The 17,145-nt window shown below is 39.3% G+C and overlaps 2 protein-coding genes across 3 annotated transcripts; both read left to right on the forward strand.

Moving 5' to 3' along the window:
* The first annotated feature begins 45 nt into the window (after positions 1 to 45).
* On the forward strand, positions 46 to 5,022 carry LOC115743999 (respiratory burst oxidase homolog protein B). 2 transcript variants are annotated; one of them, XM_030679067.2, is made up of 14 exons: positions 46 to 153; positions 685 to 1,255; positions 1,459 to 1,618; positions 1,725 to 1,773; positions 1,875 to 1,988; positions 2,170 to 2,604; positions 2,750 to 3,136; positions 3,220 to 3,315; positions 3,441 to 3,556; positions 3,660 to 3,762; positions 3,932 to 4,005; positions 4,149 to 4,317; positions 4,351 to 4,663; positions 4,801 to 5,022. In XM_030679067.2, the coding sequence occupies exons 2-14, from the start codon at positions 754 to 756 to the stop codon at positions 4,908 to 4,910; spliced, it is 2,628 nt and encodes an 875-aa protein (XP_030534927.1). In that variant the 5' UTR covers positions 46 to 153; positions 685 to 753; the 3' UTR covers positions 4,911 to 5,022. The 2 variants fall into 2 exon arrangements, with proteins under 2 accessions (XP_030534927.1, XP_030534926.1); XM_030679066.2 differs by having other exon boundaries at positions 4,149 to 4,663.
* A 9,910-nt stretch (positions 5,023 to 14,932) lies between these two features.
* On the forward strand, positions 14,933 to 16,930 carry LOC115744003 (heavy metal-associated isoprenylated plant protein 35). Its single transcript, XM_030679076.2, has 3 exons — positions 14,933 to 15,166; positions 15,264 to 15,339; positions 15,764 to 16,930. The coding sequence occupies exons 1-3, from the start codon at positions 15,083 to 15,085 to the stop codon at positions 16,705 to 16,707; spliced, it is 1,104 nt and encodes a 367-aa protein (XP_030534936.1). The 5' UTR covers positions 14,933 to 15,082; the 3' UTR covers positions 16,708 to 16,930.
* The last annotated feature ends 215 nt before the right edge of the window (positions 16,931 to 17,145 follow it).

A 17,145-nucleotide genomic window follows, 5' to 3' on the forward strand; every position in this document is an offset into this window, starting at 1 on the left:
CATATATAAACACTCTCTCTACTTGCCTCTGACAATGCACATCCTCCATCACATGCTCAGAACATTCTCTTTTACTTCTCTCCATCTTGTCCTTAAAACAAAGCACATTATCTTCTCAACTCATTATTGCTCTCCAAAGGACAAACTTTCCTGGTAAGGTTTCAAACCAGAGCCTTTTGGTCTTCAATCTTGTGCTGTCTTGCATTTAGATTTCACTAGTTGGCCTGTGAATTGCTTGTTTGTTTATCACATTCTTATTTGTTTTTGGTTTTTGTTTCGGGCATTTTATGAGAAATGAATAAGTTGTCACATGGGAATTTATCAAAGTTTATTAGTTCTCGCTAGTGTGTGATACATATTGATGGTGTTTACATTTACAGGGTCCAGATTTCTTCTTGCCTTTAGCCTTGCCTTCCATTGAATTCAGTGCCCAATTGCCTAATTCTTTTTCCCAAATGTCTAGCATGAGACAAAAGAAGGCATTGAAAAGCAGTAACAGATCACCAAAACAGACATGTAAAGCCTGGTTGTCATGCATTTGCTAGAAGATTTTCCCTGACCTACCTGAAAATCACGGTCTGACTGCAGGAAACAGGCCAACGTGTGTACATTTGTGCTATAAACCCCACTATATCTCTTCAAATTCCTTGATTTTTGCTCATTAATCCCAGTCATCTCTATCAGGTTCTTGCACAAGCTGTGTGCAAGAGAGATAGAGACACACATACACACAACGGATTGCATGTGGGAACAATGGAGCTCCAAGATCATCACCAGCATGCTCAGTGGTCTGAAACAGAAAGCAATTGCAGCTCTAAACTTTGTTATAGTGGCCCTTTGAGTAGCATGAGCACCAAGATCAGAGGCAATTCAAGATTCAAGGATGAAGAAGACGACGAATGCTATGTCGAGATCACACTAGATGTCCATGATGATAGCGTCTCGGTCCACAGCATCAAGGGAGGGGGAGATCCCGAGACAGCATTGCTCGCTAGTCACTTGGAGCTGCGGCCCTCGTCGCTCGGTGCGCAGCTGTCATTCAGGCTCAGACAAGTCTCACAAGAGCTCAGGAAAATCACCTCAACAAAAGGGTGTAATAAGCAGCTCGAGAGGACTAAATCCAGCGCAGCACGGGCATTGCGAGGGCTTCGGTTCATGACCAAGATCGACCAAGGTTGGTCAGAGGTTGAAGCAAGGTTCGATCAACTGGCTCTCAATGGGGTTCTTCCAAAATCACTCTTTGGCCAGTGTATAGGTATGTCAACTGATTTTGCTAAAAAGAAATGCTACTAGAATCACAAAACAATGATGATTGTTTCAAACGTAAAGATTTGCATTTACTACATTGTTTCATCTGAAGAATTTCTTGCTACTGTCATCCGATACAACCCTTTCAAAATAGTAAACTTAGCATTAAAATAGACTAGTGGATTAACAGCGATTGTTGCATCTGTATAGGGATGAATGAATCCGGTGAGTTTGCCAGCGAGCTGTTTGACGCTCTGGCACGACGGAGAGGCATAACGTCGGCCACAGTAAGTAAGCCTGAGCTATGGGAGTTCTGCGAACAGATAGCAGATCAAAGCTTCGATGCGAGGTTGCAAACCTTCTTCGACATGTAAGTCACATATCCATTTTGCTATGGTAGTATTCAGATTGAACCTACGAAGTTTAGGTTTACTTGGGACTCATCAGACAAATCCACTGAGAAGTTTATGATGCAGGGTAGATAAAAATGCAGATGGTCGTATCACTGAGGAAGAGGTGAGAGAGGTAAGAGATGGCCAAGAAAAGAGTATGATGATGAGAAATGATTCAAGTTGAGGGAATAATTAATAAGTGACTAATTGTGTTTGTATCATTGTCAACATCAGATAATTGCGCTAAGCGCTTCGGCAAATAAGCTGTTGAAGATCCAAGAACGTGCAGAGGAATATGCAGCCTTGATCATGGAAGAGTTGGATCCAAGTAATCTGGGATACATTGAGGTACATCGTCAGATCCAAACCTTTGATTTGTATCAGTGATTGTTGAACAAATAAGTCTTGCATGGCCCGTGTTCCTTGCTCACTAATATTCAATTACTCATCTATGAAATTGTCTTCGTTTTGAAAGTCTAAATTGAGTCGAATACCTTCGAAGACCACTGATTTGTTGCTCCTGTTTTAGCTGCACAACTTGGAGACACTCCTCTTGCAAGCCCCAATCCAATCGAGCTCGGCCCCTGCCGGGTCCGAGAGCTGGGTCCTGAGCCAGATGCTGAGTCAGAAGCTGGTCCCAACCAGAGAGCAGAACCCCATCAAGAGATGCTACAACCCACTGGCCTATTTCATTGAGGACAACTGGAAGAGGATTTTGGTCATGGGCCTATGGATCTCAATCTGTGCTGGTCTGTTCACTTGGAAGTTCATCCAGTACAAGCACAGAACTGTGTTTGATGTGATGGGCTATTGTGTGACCACAGCTAAAGGTGGAGCTGAGACCACCAAGTTCAACATGGCCCTGATTTTGCTTCCAGTTTGCAGAAACACAATCACTTGGTTGAGGAGTAGAACCAGGTTGGGTGTGATTGTTCCCTTCAATGACAACATCAATTTCCACAAGGTATGAACATATTATGCTGCGATAAATTTAGTTAAAAGGACTATTTGCATGTGCTTTGATGGTAAATTAGAAAATGAAATAGTTTAGTCTACTTAACTAAACACTTAACCTGAGTAGACTCTTCATACGTATATGGCCTAAATAGGTGATAGCTTGGGGCATTGCAGTCGGAGTCGGTCTACACGCCGGAGCCCATCTGACCTGCGACTTCCCTAGGCTCCTCCATGCCACAGATGCAGAATATGAACCGATGAAGCAGTTCTTCGGCGAGAAGCGCCCCAATAACTACTGGTGGTTTGTGAAAGGGACCGAGGGCTGGACCGGCGTGTCCATGGTGGTGCTGATGGCCATTGCTTACACCTTAGCCCAACCCTGGTTCCGCCGCAACCGGCTGGACCTGCCCAAGGCCCTCAAGAAGCTCACCGGGTTCAACTCCTTCTGGTACTCGCACCACCTCTTTGTCATTGTCTACGTGCTCTTTGTGATACATGGCTACTTCCTGTATTTATCCAAGAAGTGGTACAAGAAAACAGTAAGTGACAGATCCAAACCAATTGTTTGCTAAATTTGTCCGACATCAAATTCCTAATTATGTTTGAGAATTTGTTTGCGTAGACTTGGATGTATCTCGCAGTACCGGTTGCGCTGTATGCGTGTGAGCGCTTGCTCCGTGTGCTCAGGTCCGGGTACAAGACTGTGCGGATCTCCAAGGTGGGGACAATTGAAAATGGTTCTGTTTTGAGACGCGACAGAATCGTTGCCTAGATTGATGTTTTAAACACGAGGCATTTACAGTCACGACAGCTAAGTTTTGGTCATATTCTGGTGCTTTTCAGGTCGCTATGTATCCAGGAAATGTGATGGCTCTGTACATGTCTAAGCCTCAAGGCTTCAGATACACAAGCGGTCAATACATTTTTGTGAACTGTGCAGCTGTTTCTCCATTCCAATGGTACTCTTTTCTAACAAAAAAAGACAGCAATTGTTACTTATTTATATTACTTCTGCTCAGTCGTTGAAAGGAACTTGGCTAACAGTCAATTGAACATCATCAGGCATCCGTTTTCGATCACCTCAGCCCCTGGCGACGATTACATAAGCATTCACATACGCACCGTGGGCGACTGGACATCTCAGCTTAAAGCCATGTTCTTGAAGGTGATTGCTCGAGTTTAGTTCTAAGCATTTGCAACATATTTGGTCTTACCTATCGGTAATCGACTGTGAGAAATGTTTTGAACTCAAGTAAGGTCCACTTCAGTCTAATTAAATGTCATATATGGTCATTAAAAAGCATTGGGTAAAGCCACACTGTGAATGTATGTAGGTATGTCGGCCTCCATCAATCGATCAAAGCGGACTTCTAAGAGCAGATATCGCATCGGGCGAGAACATGCCCAGGTAAGTCGACTGGTTCATGCGACTCACAGTTCGCTCGGCTCACTAGGACCAAAGTCTAGATGAGTAGATATATGTAACACAACGTAATATTCACGTTCTTTCGTAGAGTGGACAAGCTAATTGGATACCATTTTTCCCACTAGGATTCCGAAGCTCTTGATCGACGGTCCGTATGGTGCTCCGGCACAAGACTACAAGAAATACGACGTTCTTCTCCTGGTTGGGCTAGGCATCGGTGCGACCCCATTGATCAGCATTGTCAAAGACGTCCTCAACAACATCAAGCAACAGAAAGAGATCGAAGAGGGCATTGTCGAGAGCGGGGCGAAGAGGAACAAGCGGAAGCCGTTCCTAACCCGGCGGGCTTACTTCTATTGGGTCACCCGAGAGCAGGGCTCGTTCGAGTGGTTCAGAGGCGTGATGGACGAGGTCGCTGAGCATGACGGGGACGGCGTGATCGAGCTCCACAACTACTGCACCAGCGTGTACGAGGAGGGCGACGCCCGGTCGGCCCTGATCGCGATGCTTCAGTCCCTGAACCATGCCAAGAACGGGGTCGACGTCGTGTCGGGCACCCGGGTCCGGACCCACTTCGCGAGGCCAAACTGGCGCAGCGTCTTCAAGCACGTTGCAGTCAACCACCCCGACGAACGAGTTGGTGAGCACCCCTAAAGCATGTTTAGCACATAATTTCCAGGAAATACATGTATCATTCACTCGACTAATAGTTAATTACACATTGTCAGCATCTAGTCATTAGTCAACTAATGTCAAGCTGTTCCCTTTCTGCAACAGGAGTGTTTTATTGTGGATTGCAAGGGGCGGTGGGGCAAATTAGAAGGTTGGCTCAAGATTTCTCCCACAAGACAACCACGAAGTTCTATTTCCACAAAGAGAACTTTTAGATCTTAGGTGCAAGTCAATTGTAATTGTCCCATAGGTGTGATATTAACACTAATTCTTATGTATGCCATTGTATCAATTGCAATCTACACCATACACAAAGCTCGGTATAAAACTATTAAGCTCTATTTATTTTGCGAAAAATAAATAATTTGAAAAATGTTTTTTGAAAAAATAATCGTTTGTATTGCTTGAAGTAATTATTAGCCAACAAAAACCATTTTAATTCTCGACAACAATTTATCTCTAAATAATTTCTTGGAAGGTGAAAATATTTTTTGTTCATTTATTTTTATGAGTGATTACTTTTTAGAAATATTTTTCAAATAGCTAATTTTTCGTGCATCCTAAATGCATTTGTGAAAAGAAAAGTTTATTCCATGGATAATTGCTACTATATATAAGCAGCAAGTGCAACCAACGATTTTCTCGGGACGGTGAGAAAGCATTAGACGAGAGCTTAAACAAGGAGGTTAGTAAATGCAGAAGCTGTAGGAGGTGTCCTTCAATGCAAACTATATGTGGATACAACAATCTAATGCTGGAGAATTCACTAAGCAACAAAAGGATGGTAATTTTTAAAAAGGGTAAACAACATTAAAGATCCATAACTTTTGGCCCCACGTGCAATGTTATACTTGAACTTCTTTAACAACGTGCAATGTAATTTCTAAACTTACAATTTATCCGCCTAGGCCGTCCGCTTTCCAATAAATTCAAGAAATCAATTCTTCAATACTATTTACAAGTTTTCATGGTGATAATCTTGCTCAGATCTTAAATTATCCCTTTCATTTTAATCATTTTCCTAATTCGACAAACAAAACAAATATGCTATATATCTATCGATTTGAACCTTTTTTGTCATGATAAATTTCATTATAGTTCCATTTAAGTTTATTTTGACTTCTAATCTTTATAATAATGAAAGTAGAACTCGATTAGAGTTGTATTTGGTTGATATTCTTGCTATTCTAAGTTTAAGTGGGGACACTCTGTTCTAATGTTAATCTGAATCTTGTTCCTTATTTCTTTAGATCGATATGATTTTAAATAATCTAAGTCATGTTCTTAACTTGTTAGATTGGCAAAATTTTCAATCTTTTATGTTCCATACTTTCCAGGAAATACGGAACAAAATTTAGATTAACATAAGTACGTATCTATAGATAAATTCCTTATGAAAACTCTTAGACATAAAATAGCAAGAATATCAATCCAATACAACTATAATGAGTTTCTATCTTTACTACTATATAGATTATAATCTAAAATATACTCAAAAGTAACTTTCGTGATATTTATAAAGACAAAAAAGTTTAAAAGAAGGTAATAAAAAGATACTTATTTCTGTTGATTTTAAAAAAGGATTAAAATGGAAAAACATTGTTAAATTTTGCACTAATGTAATAATGAAAACTTGTAAATAGTACGGAATGGACTTATTCGACTTTGTTATGAAAAGTTGAGGGATCAAATTGAACAAATTAAAAGGTCAAAGACCATTATTGCCAATTTTCCCTTTTAAAGATGATCCTTATTTCTAATGCCTGCCATCAGGTATATATCATTCTTATTTCACATGCGATAGGAGTTTGAGCTCAAGAACTGAATACGCCATGGACTTGTAAAGCCCTTCCGACATTAGCTCACGACTGTTCTCGAGGGCTTTAATAAAGAGCCTGATCATGGACACTTATTAACAAATTCTAATTAATAACGAGGAAATCTTACAATTTTAATACATCAACTTTTTAGTGGTATGTGTATTGAATATTGTAATTTCGTGCTTTTACGGTATTCCTCGATAAAATCCTATTAAAGATACTTATCAAATCTCTGAGGCACTCGACATTACAACTTTTATTAGGTAGGCTTTGGTCATCTTGATCTCTTTAGCATTTTGTTTTGTCTGAGGTTCATGTCGGGTTAGGGGTGATGTCTTCGGGCATGTCAAATATGAGAGTTAAAAGTAACTTATTAAAGCACTTTGGTCCACTGATTGAAGGTTGAAATAAGCAAAGGGGACCAAATCGATGCCCACTGCAAAGTCTACTTTAATTCAAGGACTACCACGATAACTTAGATCCGTCAAATTGAGGAAAAAGTGTCAAAAAAGTCCTAAACCTATTACATTAGTGCCAATTCAGTCTTAAACCTTTTTTTAATACCAATTCAGTCCTAAACCTTTTATTAGTGTCAATTTAGTCTTAAATCTTTTACAATAGTGCAATTTAGTCCTAAAAATTTTGCATTTATGCCAATTGAGTCAATTAGGCCAATTTTGATTGGAAATCACCAGCATGGATGTTAATTATCCTACGTGGCACAATTGGCGCTAACGTGAATATTTTTTTGATATTTTAAATAATTTTTAAAAATAATATTGAAAAAAACAAAAAAAAATACTTAAAAAATTATTTAAAATATTAAAATAATATTAAAAATGTCCAAGTTAGCACTAGCCATACCATGTAGGATAATCGATGTCCACGTTAGTGATTTTCGATCAAAATTAGCCGGATTAACTCAATTGGTATAAATATAAAATATTTATGACTGAATTGGCAACAATACAAAAGATTTAAGACTAAATTAGCACTAATAAAAGGTTTAGGATTTAATTAATACAAATGCAAAAGGCTTATGACTTAATTGGCACAAAAAAAGGTTTAGGACTGAATTGGCATTAATGCAATAGGTTTTGGACTTTTTTAACACTTCTCTCGTCAAATTGATAGGTCACATCGGGTAAAAGATGATCTAATTCAATTAACTCATTTTCAAACAATATAAATTTAGTGACATACATTCGACCCGATTCATATTGTTAAAACACCTTCATATTCAATCCAAATTAGGAAAACTCACACCTAAATTAAGGTGAGAGCGCTAAGTGTGCAAACGTAAGATCGAGTGAGGATGAAAGAGTGATGAGAGAGTCATAGTGGAGCCTTAACAAGTTGTGAATTCATTTATTTTATGTATTATGTTGGGTTTTAATATTCTAAACCTATTTACTAAATATATCTAACAGATACAACAATTCAGCCCATCAAATATGAGTTTACAAATAAGTTTATAACTCACTTTAATAGGTCTAACTCAATTTATGAATCTCAATTGTAATTTGGTAGGGTTCAGATTAAGCATATAATTATACTTGAAAAAGTGACTTAATTATCAAGTCAGCATGCACACTTACTTTTTTTAACGGAACGACGAACTCGAATAAAAAATACACGTGGTTAAAGGATTTAAATGGCGAAAAACAAAGTTCTAAATTCGGCAGATTTAAAAAGTTCATGGACCCTTTATCCCATAAAGTAAAAGAGAATAAGAGGAATGTCAACTTAGTTTTGGATAATTCAAGTAGCCCTCTTTCAAGATAGACGAATCCACAGTCGTGCCCATACTTCTTTTTCCCTAGTCATATACCTGCACGATGGGTTCTTCATGCAATGCCAAAAAAAGGGCCGAAACTAACTCCTTAGTTACTCTATCAACCATCGGATCTAATCCGTCGTATCGTGATTTTCTGTTTTATTTTTAGTCAATGGTATCACAGAAATTCTAACTCTAGTATTTTTGAACATGTGTGTTGAGTTTGATATAGTTTCTAGAGAAACGATGCATATAATATTTTGAATATTACAAATAATATCGTATTATATCATTAATTTGGATACATGAGCATGACAATACTTTGAGCTACGAAAGCCTGTCTAGTAACGTTAAGTGATGAGTATGCCAGTTCATCCACTGATGTAATAATTTGCTGTAAAATAAACATTTAAATAAGTGATATATATATATATATATATATATATGGAATTTTGAATTAAAGTCTGTGGCATTACTTTACGTATGTTCTACAGAAAAGTTTTTGTATTGTTAGCATGACAAAACACAATTTGTAAGGCCTAACACCCAAAAAATATCCAACTTTAGCATATGTCTCAATTATATCCACAACTTTTTTTATCATAAAAAATCTCAAATTTTTACTTTTTTCACAATTCTACTACCTAATACCAAAAAAACCCCTAACTTTAGCACATATCCCAATTGTACCCAAAACTTTTTTTGTGTCATAAAAAATCTCTAATTTTTTCTTTTGTCTCAATTCTATTATCGTCAGTATTTGTCCACAATCACCGTTAGTTAATCTTACGCGGTTCGAATTTTCTCGCCAAACTCACCAATGGATTTTTGAAATTTGAAAATAGCAAGTTTCACGGGCAACGAGATTTGAGATCGTTCAACCAAATAATCAAATCTCCACATCTAGCCGTTCTTTGGGCTGTAAAGTAATACCGACAATCTGAAACGTGCCGTCTTGAGCGGCTCTATATCTCCCGACAATGTATAGGGGAAGCATAGAACAAAAGAGAAATTATGGATTTTTTCATGTTAACTTTGCTCAAGTATAGTTCATTAACGATGTGGCAATACCACGTAGAATTAACTAATGGCAATTATGGACAGAAGGCTAATAGTGATAAAGTTGGGACAAATGTAAAAGTTAGGGTTTTTTTTTATGAGATAAAAAATATTTTTGGATATAATTGGACATATGCTAAAGTTAGGGTTTTTTAGGCATTAGGAAGGTAGAATTGGAAAAAATAAATAAAAGCCGGAGATTTTTTTAGGTATTAGGTCGGTAGAATTGGGACAAAACTAAAAGTTGAAGGTTTTTTACGAGATAAAAAAAGTTTTAGATATAATTGGAATAGAGGCTAAAGTTGAGTTTTTTTGTGTATTAAGGCGCAATTTATAACTTCAACTTATAAATTTTCCTCTGAACTTTTTAAAGTTTGTGAAACAATTTCCTAAAATTCAATGATTCGCTGAAACAAATTGTCTATAGTTTTACGAGTAAACATTTCTGTATTTTTTTAAAGACAATTGCAAATATTTCTATGATATATATATATATATATATATATATATATATATAAAAGAAGTAACAAGAAAGTGAAGTCAAATTTTAAGATCACGATGAGGAAATTTTACTTGAAGGCAGTCAATAATGGGGAAGCTTTTATGGTCAAGTGACCTCGCCATGACAAAATATTCGATGGTTTGCGATCGCCACATCAAAAGCTGACATGGCACACGTTTATTTACTCGAATCCAATGATAGCTTGGCACATGATAATGACTAGGAGTCAATTAGAAAAATTAAAAATTTGGTTTTTTTTTTGTCTTCCAACTCTATCCATAGTCACCCTCCGGCCGGCGTCTCCACCGCTCAAGCTGCCACTCCTCCATACTCGAGCTGACCGACCACCCAACGTGGCTGTCGCATTCGCCGGAGAGTTCCATCTGGCGAGCTCCTAGATATGATAAGGCTCAAATCGGGTGAAGCCAAGAGACGAAGTGATGTATGTGGAATCCGAAGCTCAGATCTGTGGATGATAGGCCGTCCATTGCTCTGCGTCTGTAGATTTGTGGACAGACATATGAACGAACCAACCAGTGACGCCATGGACAACCGAGAGAAGTGGGTCGTGTGAAATCACGGGTGGCAGCCCCTACTCTCGGCACCTCATCCACACATCCGAGAGAACTTAAGCCCAAAAAAGATACCCGCCTTTAGAAATATGCTTGTTTGGCCAAAAATTGCGCGCTCGTTCTTGTTTTCGCGGCCTTGGAAGAGGCATCCAATGACGAGAAGAGTGAACAACAGAAGGAGCAACCGAAAAGTGGGGCTAGAAGGGCGGTGGCACCACCGAGCGGCGGCACCATCGGTGGAGCAGGAGGTGTTAGCATGAAGAGCGATGGCAAAGAACCAAGTAGCGCAGGGTGGTGATGAAAATTCGTTAGATCTGAAGCCATTCAGGATTTGGGAGATTGCCAGTGCAACTCACTTGGCGGGTGTGGCGTCTGCTTGGCATCGACGCGCAGCCGTTCGGCTTGAATATGGCGCCGGCAACTCCACCAGTAGCAACAGCCGGAGAAGTCGTAGAGGTTGAGCTTCGATGCGGTTCTTAGCACTCGTAAATCACCGAATACTTTCACAGGTAGGGTCATTTACTTCAAATATCATATCAAAACTTATGTGTAGGAAGTCTTATTTGACAAAAGTAAAGTTAAATTAATTATTTATTAATTCTTCGTTTTTCACAAGGACAACGAAAGTTATTGTGTAGTAAAGTATAATCATTATAAGCAAATTAATCTATTTTGCAGTATATCACGTCCGCTAAGGGTAAAGTGACTATATTTGTCTATGAAAATATCCACTTGTTCTCGACAAACCTTTGATTCCATTTAATAAAACTTTAGTGATCCTTTAATGATTAATTAATAGAATGCTTTTTTTACAGGGATATGTTTACTAGAAATCTTAAAACTTGTCGTATAACTGGAATTGAGTCGTAAAACTTATAAAAAGTTTAATTGAGTTCTAAAACTTGTTAAATTAGTAGAATCAAGTCGTTCTGTTAATTCCATTGTATTTGACTAACGAAAAATGTTGACTGGCTTTTTTTAATACTTTCGCTCTCCTCCGTGGTCATTACGTGACTAAAATGTTGTCATTTTGGTCAGAATATAAATTTTAATTTAATTTTCATTTTAAATGATTTGAAAAAAGCTGAAATTAATATAAAAAAAAAAAAAAAAACCGGTGCGAGGGTATTGAGGACCTCGCCACTGCCGCCCCATCTCCACTAGGAAGGGGCGGCAATGGTGGGGAACTGGTCGACGGGAATCAACTACTGCCAAAACTAGCAGAGCCCTCTTCTTGTCAATACCCACTCCCCAAGATGATGTTTGAAGCCACAACATGCCGTCGTCCATCCCGCCCGACGGGCGCGATTGGCTTCCAACTGCCGCTCCATCCCAGCCCACCAACTATTTGTGGTTTTTCTTGTGTGACGTCCGCCGCCTGCGTGGGCATCTTCTTGGGCACTATGATGTGGAGAACGCCGCCAGCCAATTTGGCACAAGTTTCATTGAGCTTGTGCTCCTTCAATAGCATAAATTCTTTGCGAAATCGACTCCATCTTCGGTCATTGAAAGGGCATTCGCCGATGATAATCAGGGCCCCAATGCTATTGGCCCTCGCCATCTGTCGACGAGGGTCGCTAGCCCTGGCTAAGGTCCGTCAACCCCTGCCGATCACTTCCCCATTATTGTTGGCCCTTCCTGACAATGGTGGGGCCCTCGTCGCAAGTTCTCTGTTTTTTCAGTTTTAGTTTATTTTTTAAAATTAATTTCAATAATAGTTAAATCAAGCAGTCAAATTCGAATGAAAGCAATGTCGTTTTAGCCACGTATCATCATGTATGAGAAAGAAGATATTAAAAAAAAATTCACATAAGCATTTTTCGTTAGTCATATTGGACGGTGTTAACAAAATGATTCAATTGCATCAATTTGATAAGTTTTTTGACTCAATTATATTTTTTGCAAGTTTTAAAATTCAATTATACTTTCGTCACAAATTTTAGAACTTCTAGGCTGCGTTTCTTTAACGAAAAATACTTTTTCGTAAAACATTTCCCCCAATTTCTGGTGTTTGGGGGGCGAAAAATGAGCAGTCAACGGAAAATATTTTTCAATCAACAAAAAAACTTTCTAAAACTAAGGAAAATGATTTCCTCATTTTGAGAAGAGGAAAATATTTTTCACACTTTTCATTCCTCCTCTCTTTCAACTATTTTTTCTTTTTAATTATTTTTTTGCTTTCTTTTCGTTTTTATTTATTTTTTCAAAATTTTGAAAAACTTATATTTTATTTTTTGGATGAAAATTTATTTTTTGATTTTCTTTATTTTTCCCCCTTTTTTAGTCTTTATTATTATTTTTTTTTTAGCATTCCTTCTTCGCCGGCCACGACCGCAACCGGTGGCCGGCTAGGTGAGGCCAGGCGAGCCGTCGCCGGCCTTGATCAAGGCTAGGCCAGCCGTCGCAGGCCCCGATAAAGGCTAGGCCTTGCCAGATCCGGCGAGGCTTGGCAAACCGTTGCCCGCCTCGTGAGGCCAGGTGTTGCCTTCGGCGGGTCGCCGTCCGTCGTCTGGGCCGGCGATCGGCAGAAACCTGTAATTGAAAAAAGGGAAAAACATTAAAAAGAAAAAAGAAAAGAGGAAGGAGAAAAAGATAAATAATTAAAAATATTAAAATTCAATTTTAAAAAATAAAAAAATGAAAAAATAATAAATTATTAAATGAAGTGCATTGAGGAAAATTAAATCCAATTTCCCATCCCAAACAACAAAAAATATTTTCTTGATCTTTTTTCATATTTCAACCAAACATGGAAAAATATAGTTATTTTCTTAAAAATTGACTTTCTGAATATTTAGAAACGACTTTTTTTTGTGAAACAAACGAAGTCCTAATAAGCATATATTTTCTTTGTAAAAAGAAAATTGAAGAGCAAAGGTGACTAGGCACTAATAGTTACTACCCACTACCAATTCCCTAGAAAATCCTAGCTTTAGGTTTGGTTTTTTGTTTTTGTCTTGAAAAATATTCTCAAACTTTAAATCTAATCCAAATCTGTCCATTTTTTTTTTGCCTAAAAAAAATCCAACTTTATAACCAATCTTAAACCTATCTCGAATTTTTATTATCTAAAAGAAAATCAATTTTTATTTTAGTCCCAAATTTACCTCCATCAATACTCTATCCAAAAATAATTTATAGTTCTCTCTAATTTTATAGGGTTAATACCATGGAAAACCCTAAACTGGTACACTTGTGACAAATTTACCCCAAATTATTTTTTTGACCACAAAAAACCCTAAACCGGTACACCCGTGACAAATTTACCTTAAACTGGTACACATGTGACAAATTTACCCTCCGTTAATTTTCATTAAATTTAACTATCAAATTGTTGATTTAGTGACATGTGATAGTTGACGGGTATACCAATATGGGGTTTTAACCCTCTATTTGTTACGGGTTTATCAATTTGAGATAGGCGATCTTGAGATCCGACAGGTACGGTCTCGTGGAAGGCAAAAGCATTAGAGACGAGGTCTTCGAGCCATCGCATTTCTTTGTAAGATCGAAGACTTGCTTTCCGTATCATTGTTACCGGGTTATCCCCATGGTCTCCATGGTCGGGATCTTCGCCGCTGGCCGCCCCTAAGGCTTACCTATTTATGTCAAATCGTGAACCTCCTTCCTTCAGTAGTCTCTTCTTGTACGATGACACCATCCATAGCGCACGGATGGGTGGAGCACCAAGGGTTGTGTCCTCCCATACCGTAGCGGACCAAAAGCCAAAACAAAGTGACGATTTAACGGGGGTGAATTTGTCACATGTGTACCAGTTTAGGGTATTTCGTGGTCAAAATAATTAGTTTAGGATAAATTTGTCACAAATATACCAGTTTAGGGTTTTTGGTGGTAAAAAAAATAGTTTGGGGTAAATTTGTCACATATGTACCAGTTTGGGGTTTTTCGTGGTCAAAAAAATAGTTTGGGGTAAATTTGTCACGGGTGTACCGGTTTAGGGTTTTTCATGGTATTAACCCAATTTTATAACCTAAAACAGTTTCATTTTGGAAATAATATATTATTTATGATGAAATTTGTTATCGATATGAAAATGTCATATTAAGTTGAGATTGGACCAAAAATATAGATTTGAAAATAAATTAAAAGTTGAAATTTTTTTGTTAAACAACAAAAAATTCTTATTTTTGGTCAAAAAACAACATAATATTCGAGAGACCGAAAAATTGCAGTTTTTATTTTAAACAAAAAAAATCGAAATAGAATTGAGATTACATCACTATTTTTAGGGATTTTTTTTGGTTAATTTTGTTTTTAGGGAATTAGGACTGTCTAAAGAGATACGACTTGTTCCTCATTTTCGATAAAGTTGATGTACTCTGCAATCGATTGTACCAAAAAAGAAACAGAGGGTACAATAAAGAAACAGAGGAGCATAAATGCTCGATAGGTGGGATAGGTCTCCCTTCTCTAAATTTCTGTCTACTCCATCATCAACTGTTCGCTATTGCCATTTGCCACCCCCACACTCAACACCCTTTCTTTATTACACCCCACTTCACTGCTCTCTCTCTCTCCTTAAAATTCTCGCACGCACGCTCCTCTCCTCTTAGCGGAAAACTCTCTCTCTCTCTCTTCCTCCGTGTCTCTCTTGCGGCAAACAGTCCGCTCTGTTCTTTCTCTGCTTTGTTCTTTCATGGCGACAGCGGAGGGCAAGGTTGAGATCAAGCAAGAAACGAAAGAAGCACAAGAAACTTCCGAGCCCCCTCTCAAGTACAAGGTTGTCCCTTTTTTGGGTCCGAGTCTCTTTAACGTTCTGCAATTTTTGTTTCTCTCTCTGGCAAGTTCATGACGTGCTGTTCCTTGCTTCGGCTCAGACATGGGTCTTGAGAGTTTCCGTCCACTGTGAAGGCTGCAAGAGAAAAGTCAAGAAGGTTCTTCACAGCATTGAAGGTGACTCCTCTTCTAAACCCTCAAACCGTCTTCTAATGAGTTCGGAATGCTCTGTTCGCCCTTCAAGTTACAGTTTTTTTTTTAAATTGTTCTTGTGTTTTCAAGTTTTTAACTTGTGCTAGTTTCAGGGAAAGGGTCGTAGCGTAGTTGCGCTTGTCTTTCTGATCTGGGAGTTGCTGCTTTTCTTCGTTATCTCACTTCTGTTGGCTTTCGATTTTCAGTTCTTCACCTCAAAAATCCATCCTTTTCCTAGTTCTCTGACTCTTGGTATTTTCGCTTTCCTCCTATCTCTCTCCTACTCTGTTCTCTCTTTTTCCTCTTAATTTGCATCGCTTCCTCTTTCTCGCGCATTTTCATTTCGTTTTCCGTTACAAAAATCCTTCCTTTAATGCTTTCTTCCCCATCTTCCCATTGGTTTCTTCAGGCGTTTACACTACAGATATCGACCTGAGGCAACAAAAAGTGACCGTGAACGGCAACGTCGAGGCAGACACCTTGATCAAGAAACTCGTAAAGACGGGCAAGCATGCAGAGTTGTGGCCTGTAAAGCCCTACCCGAAAGGCAAAAAGCAGGGCAAGTCGAAGAACAAAGAGAAACAGAGCGATCCAGAAAGCGGCGAAGAAGCTGAACACGATGGTGGTGGTTGTGCTGGTGGAGTTGAAGTAAAAGAAGGCGACTCGGCCAAAGGCTTTGACAATGGTGGTGGAACCAGCAAGAACAGTGCGCCGTTTAAGAACAGCGTCACTGTCCAAGTGAAGGAGATGAGACCTGAGGGGAGGCATGCGGTGGTGACCTTTCCGACCGGTATCCAGTCACCGACAGCGGCGGCCGAGAATCCAGCTTTGGGAAACGAGGGTGGTGTGGCAGAGAAAAGCGGCGGCGGCGGCGGCGGTTCTGGTGGCAAGAAGAAAAAGAAGAAGAAGAAAGGGAATACGGGGAACAGTACTAACCACATTGGTGGAGAGAGTGAACACCATCCTTGCGGTGCGCCGGCAAGCACCGGGTCGCCCAAGCCCGGCCAAGTTCAAGTTCAAGTTCAAGGTCAATTGGGTCCAGGTCAAACGGGTCAAGGTCCGATGTTCTATCTGGGAAACCACAGCCCTCCACGTCATCACGTGTACCAATACCCACAGCATAACTACGCCCCTTCCGCCTACGCCGTCAGTTACCACGCGGCGCATCCGAGCGCCAGCTCCGGGGCGTCGTATTACACCCCGCAGCCACCATCGCACGCCTACGAGTGCGTGCACCATCCGGGGCTGGAATTCGAGCGAGCGCCGTCCGACCTCGACTCGTACTCCCCGCGGCCGTCCAACACGTTCGAGCTGTTCAGCGACGAGAATCCCAATGCTTGCTCCGTCATGTGACCACGGCAAATCTAAGTGAAAATGGGACCATTTTGAAAGGTATATGCGTAATATGTGGTGATGGGTAATCTGGACATGCAAAGAACTTATGCTCTGCTTTGTATGAGTTTTATGGAGTGTTAACTTTTGCAATGCATGTGGGCACTCGAAGAAGGACCATGTAAGTAAGGTTGAAAGTAGGAATGGACTCAAACTTTTGGGGTTGGAATGAGTGTTTTTCTCATGGCGAGGACCCATAATTTTTTTTGTTCTGATCCTATTTTATTTTTTTTACAAGTGATCGAATACGTTTAAGTTGCGAAATTCTGCTCACGTCTTGAGAAAATGGCCAATTCTCTCCTTTTCAAGTAAGAAGACAAGTAAGAAAATGTGGACAATGTGGATTCGAAACCCCATCTTCCCCTCCCCTTAAGAAGACAAGTAAGAAGTGGTCATTAG

Source organism: Rhodamnia argentea, chromosome 1 (assembly GCF_020921035.1).
Source record: "Rhodamnia argentea isolate NSW1041297 chromosome 1, ASM2092103v1, whole genome shotgun sequence".
In the NCBI taxonomy this organism is placed as follows: domain Eukaryota; kingdom Viridiplantae; phylum Streptophyta; class Magnoliopsida; order Myrtales; family Myrtaceae; genus Rhodamnia; species Rhodamnia argentea.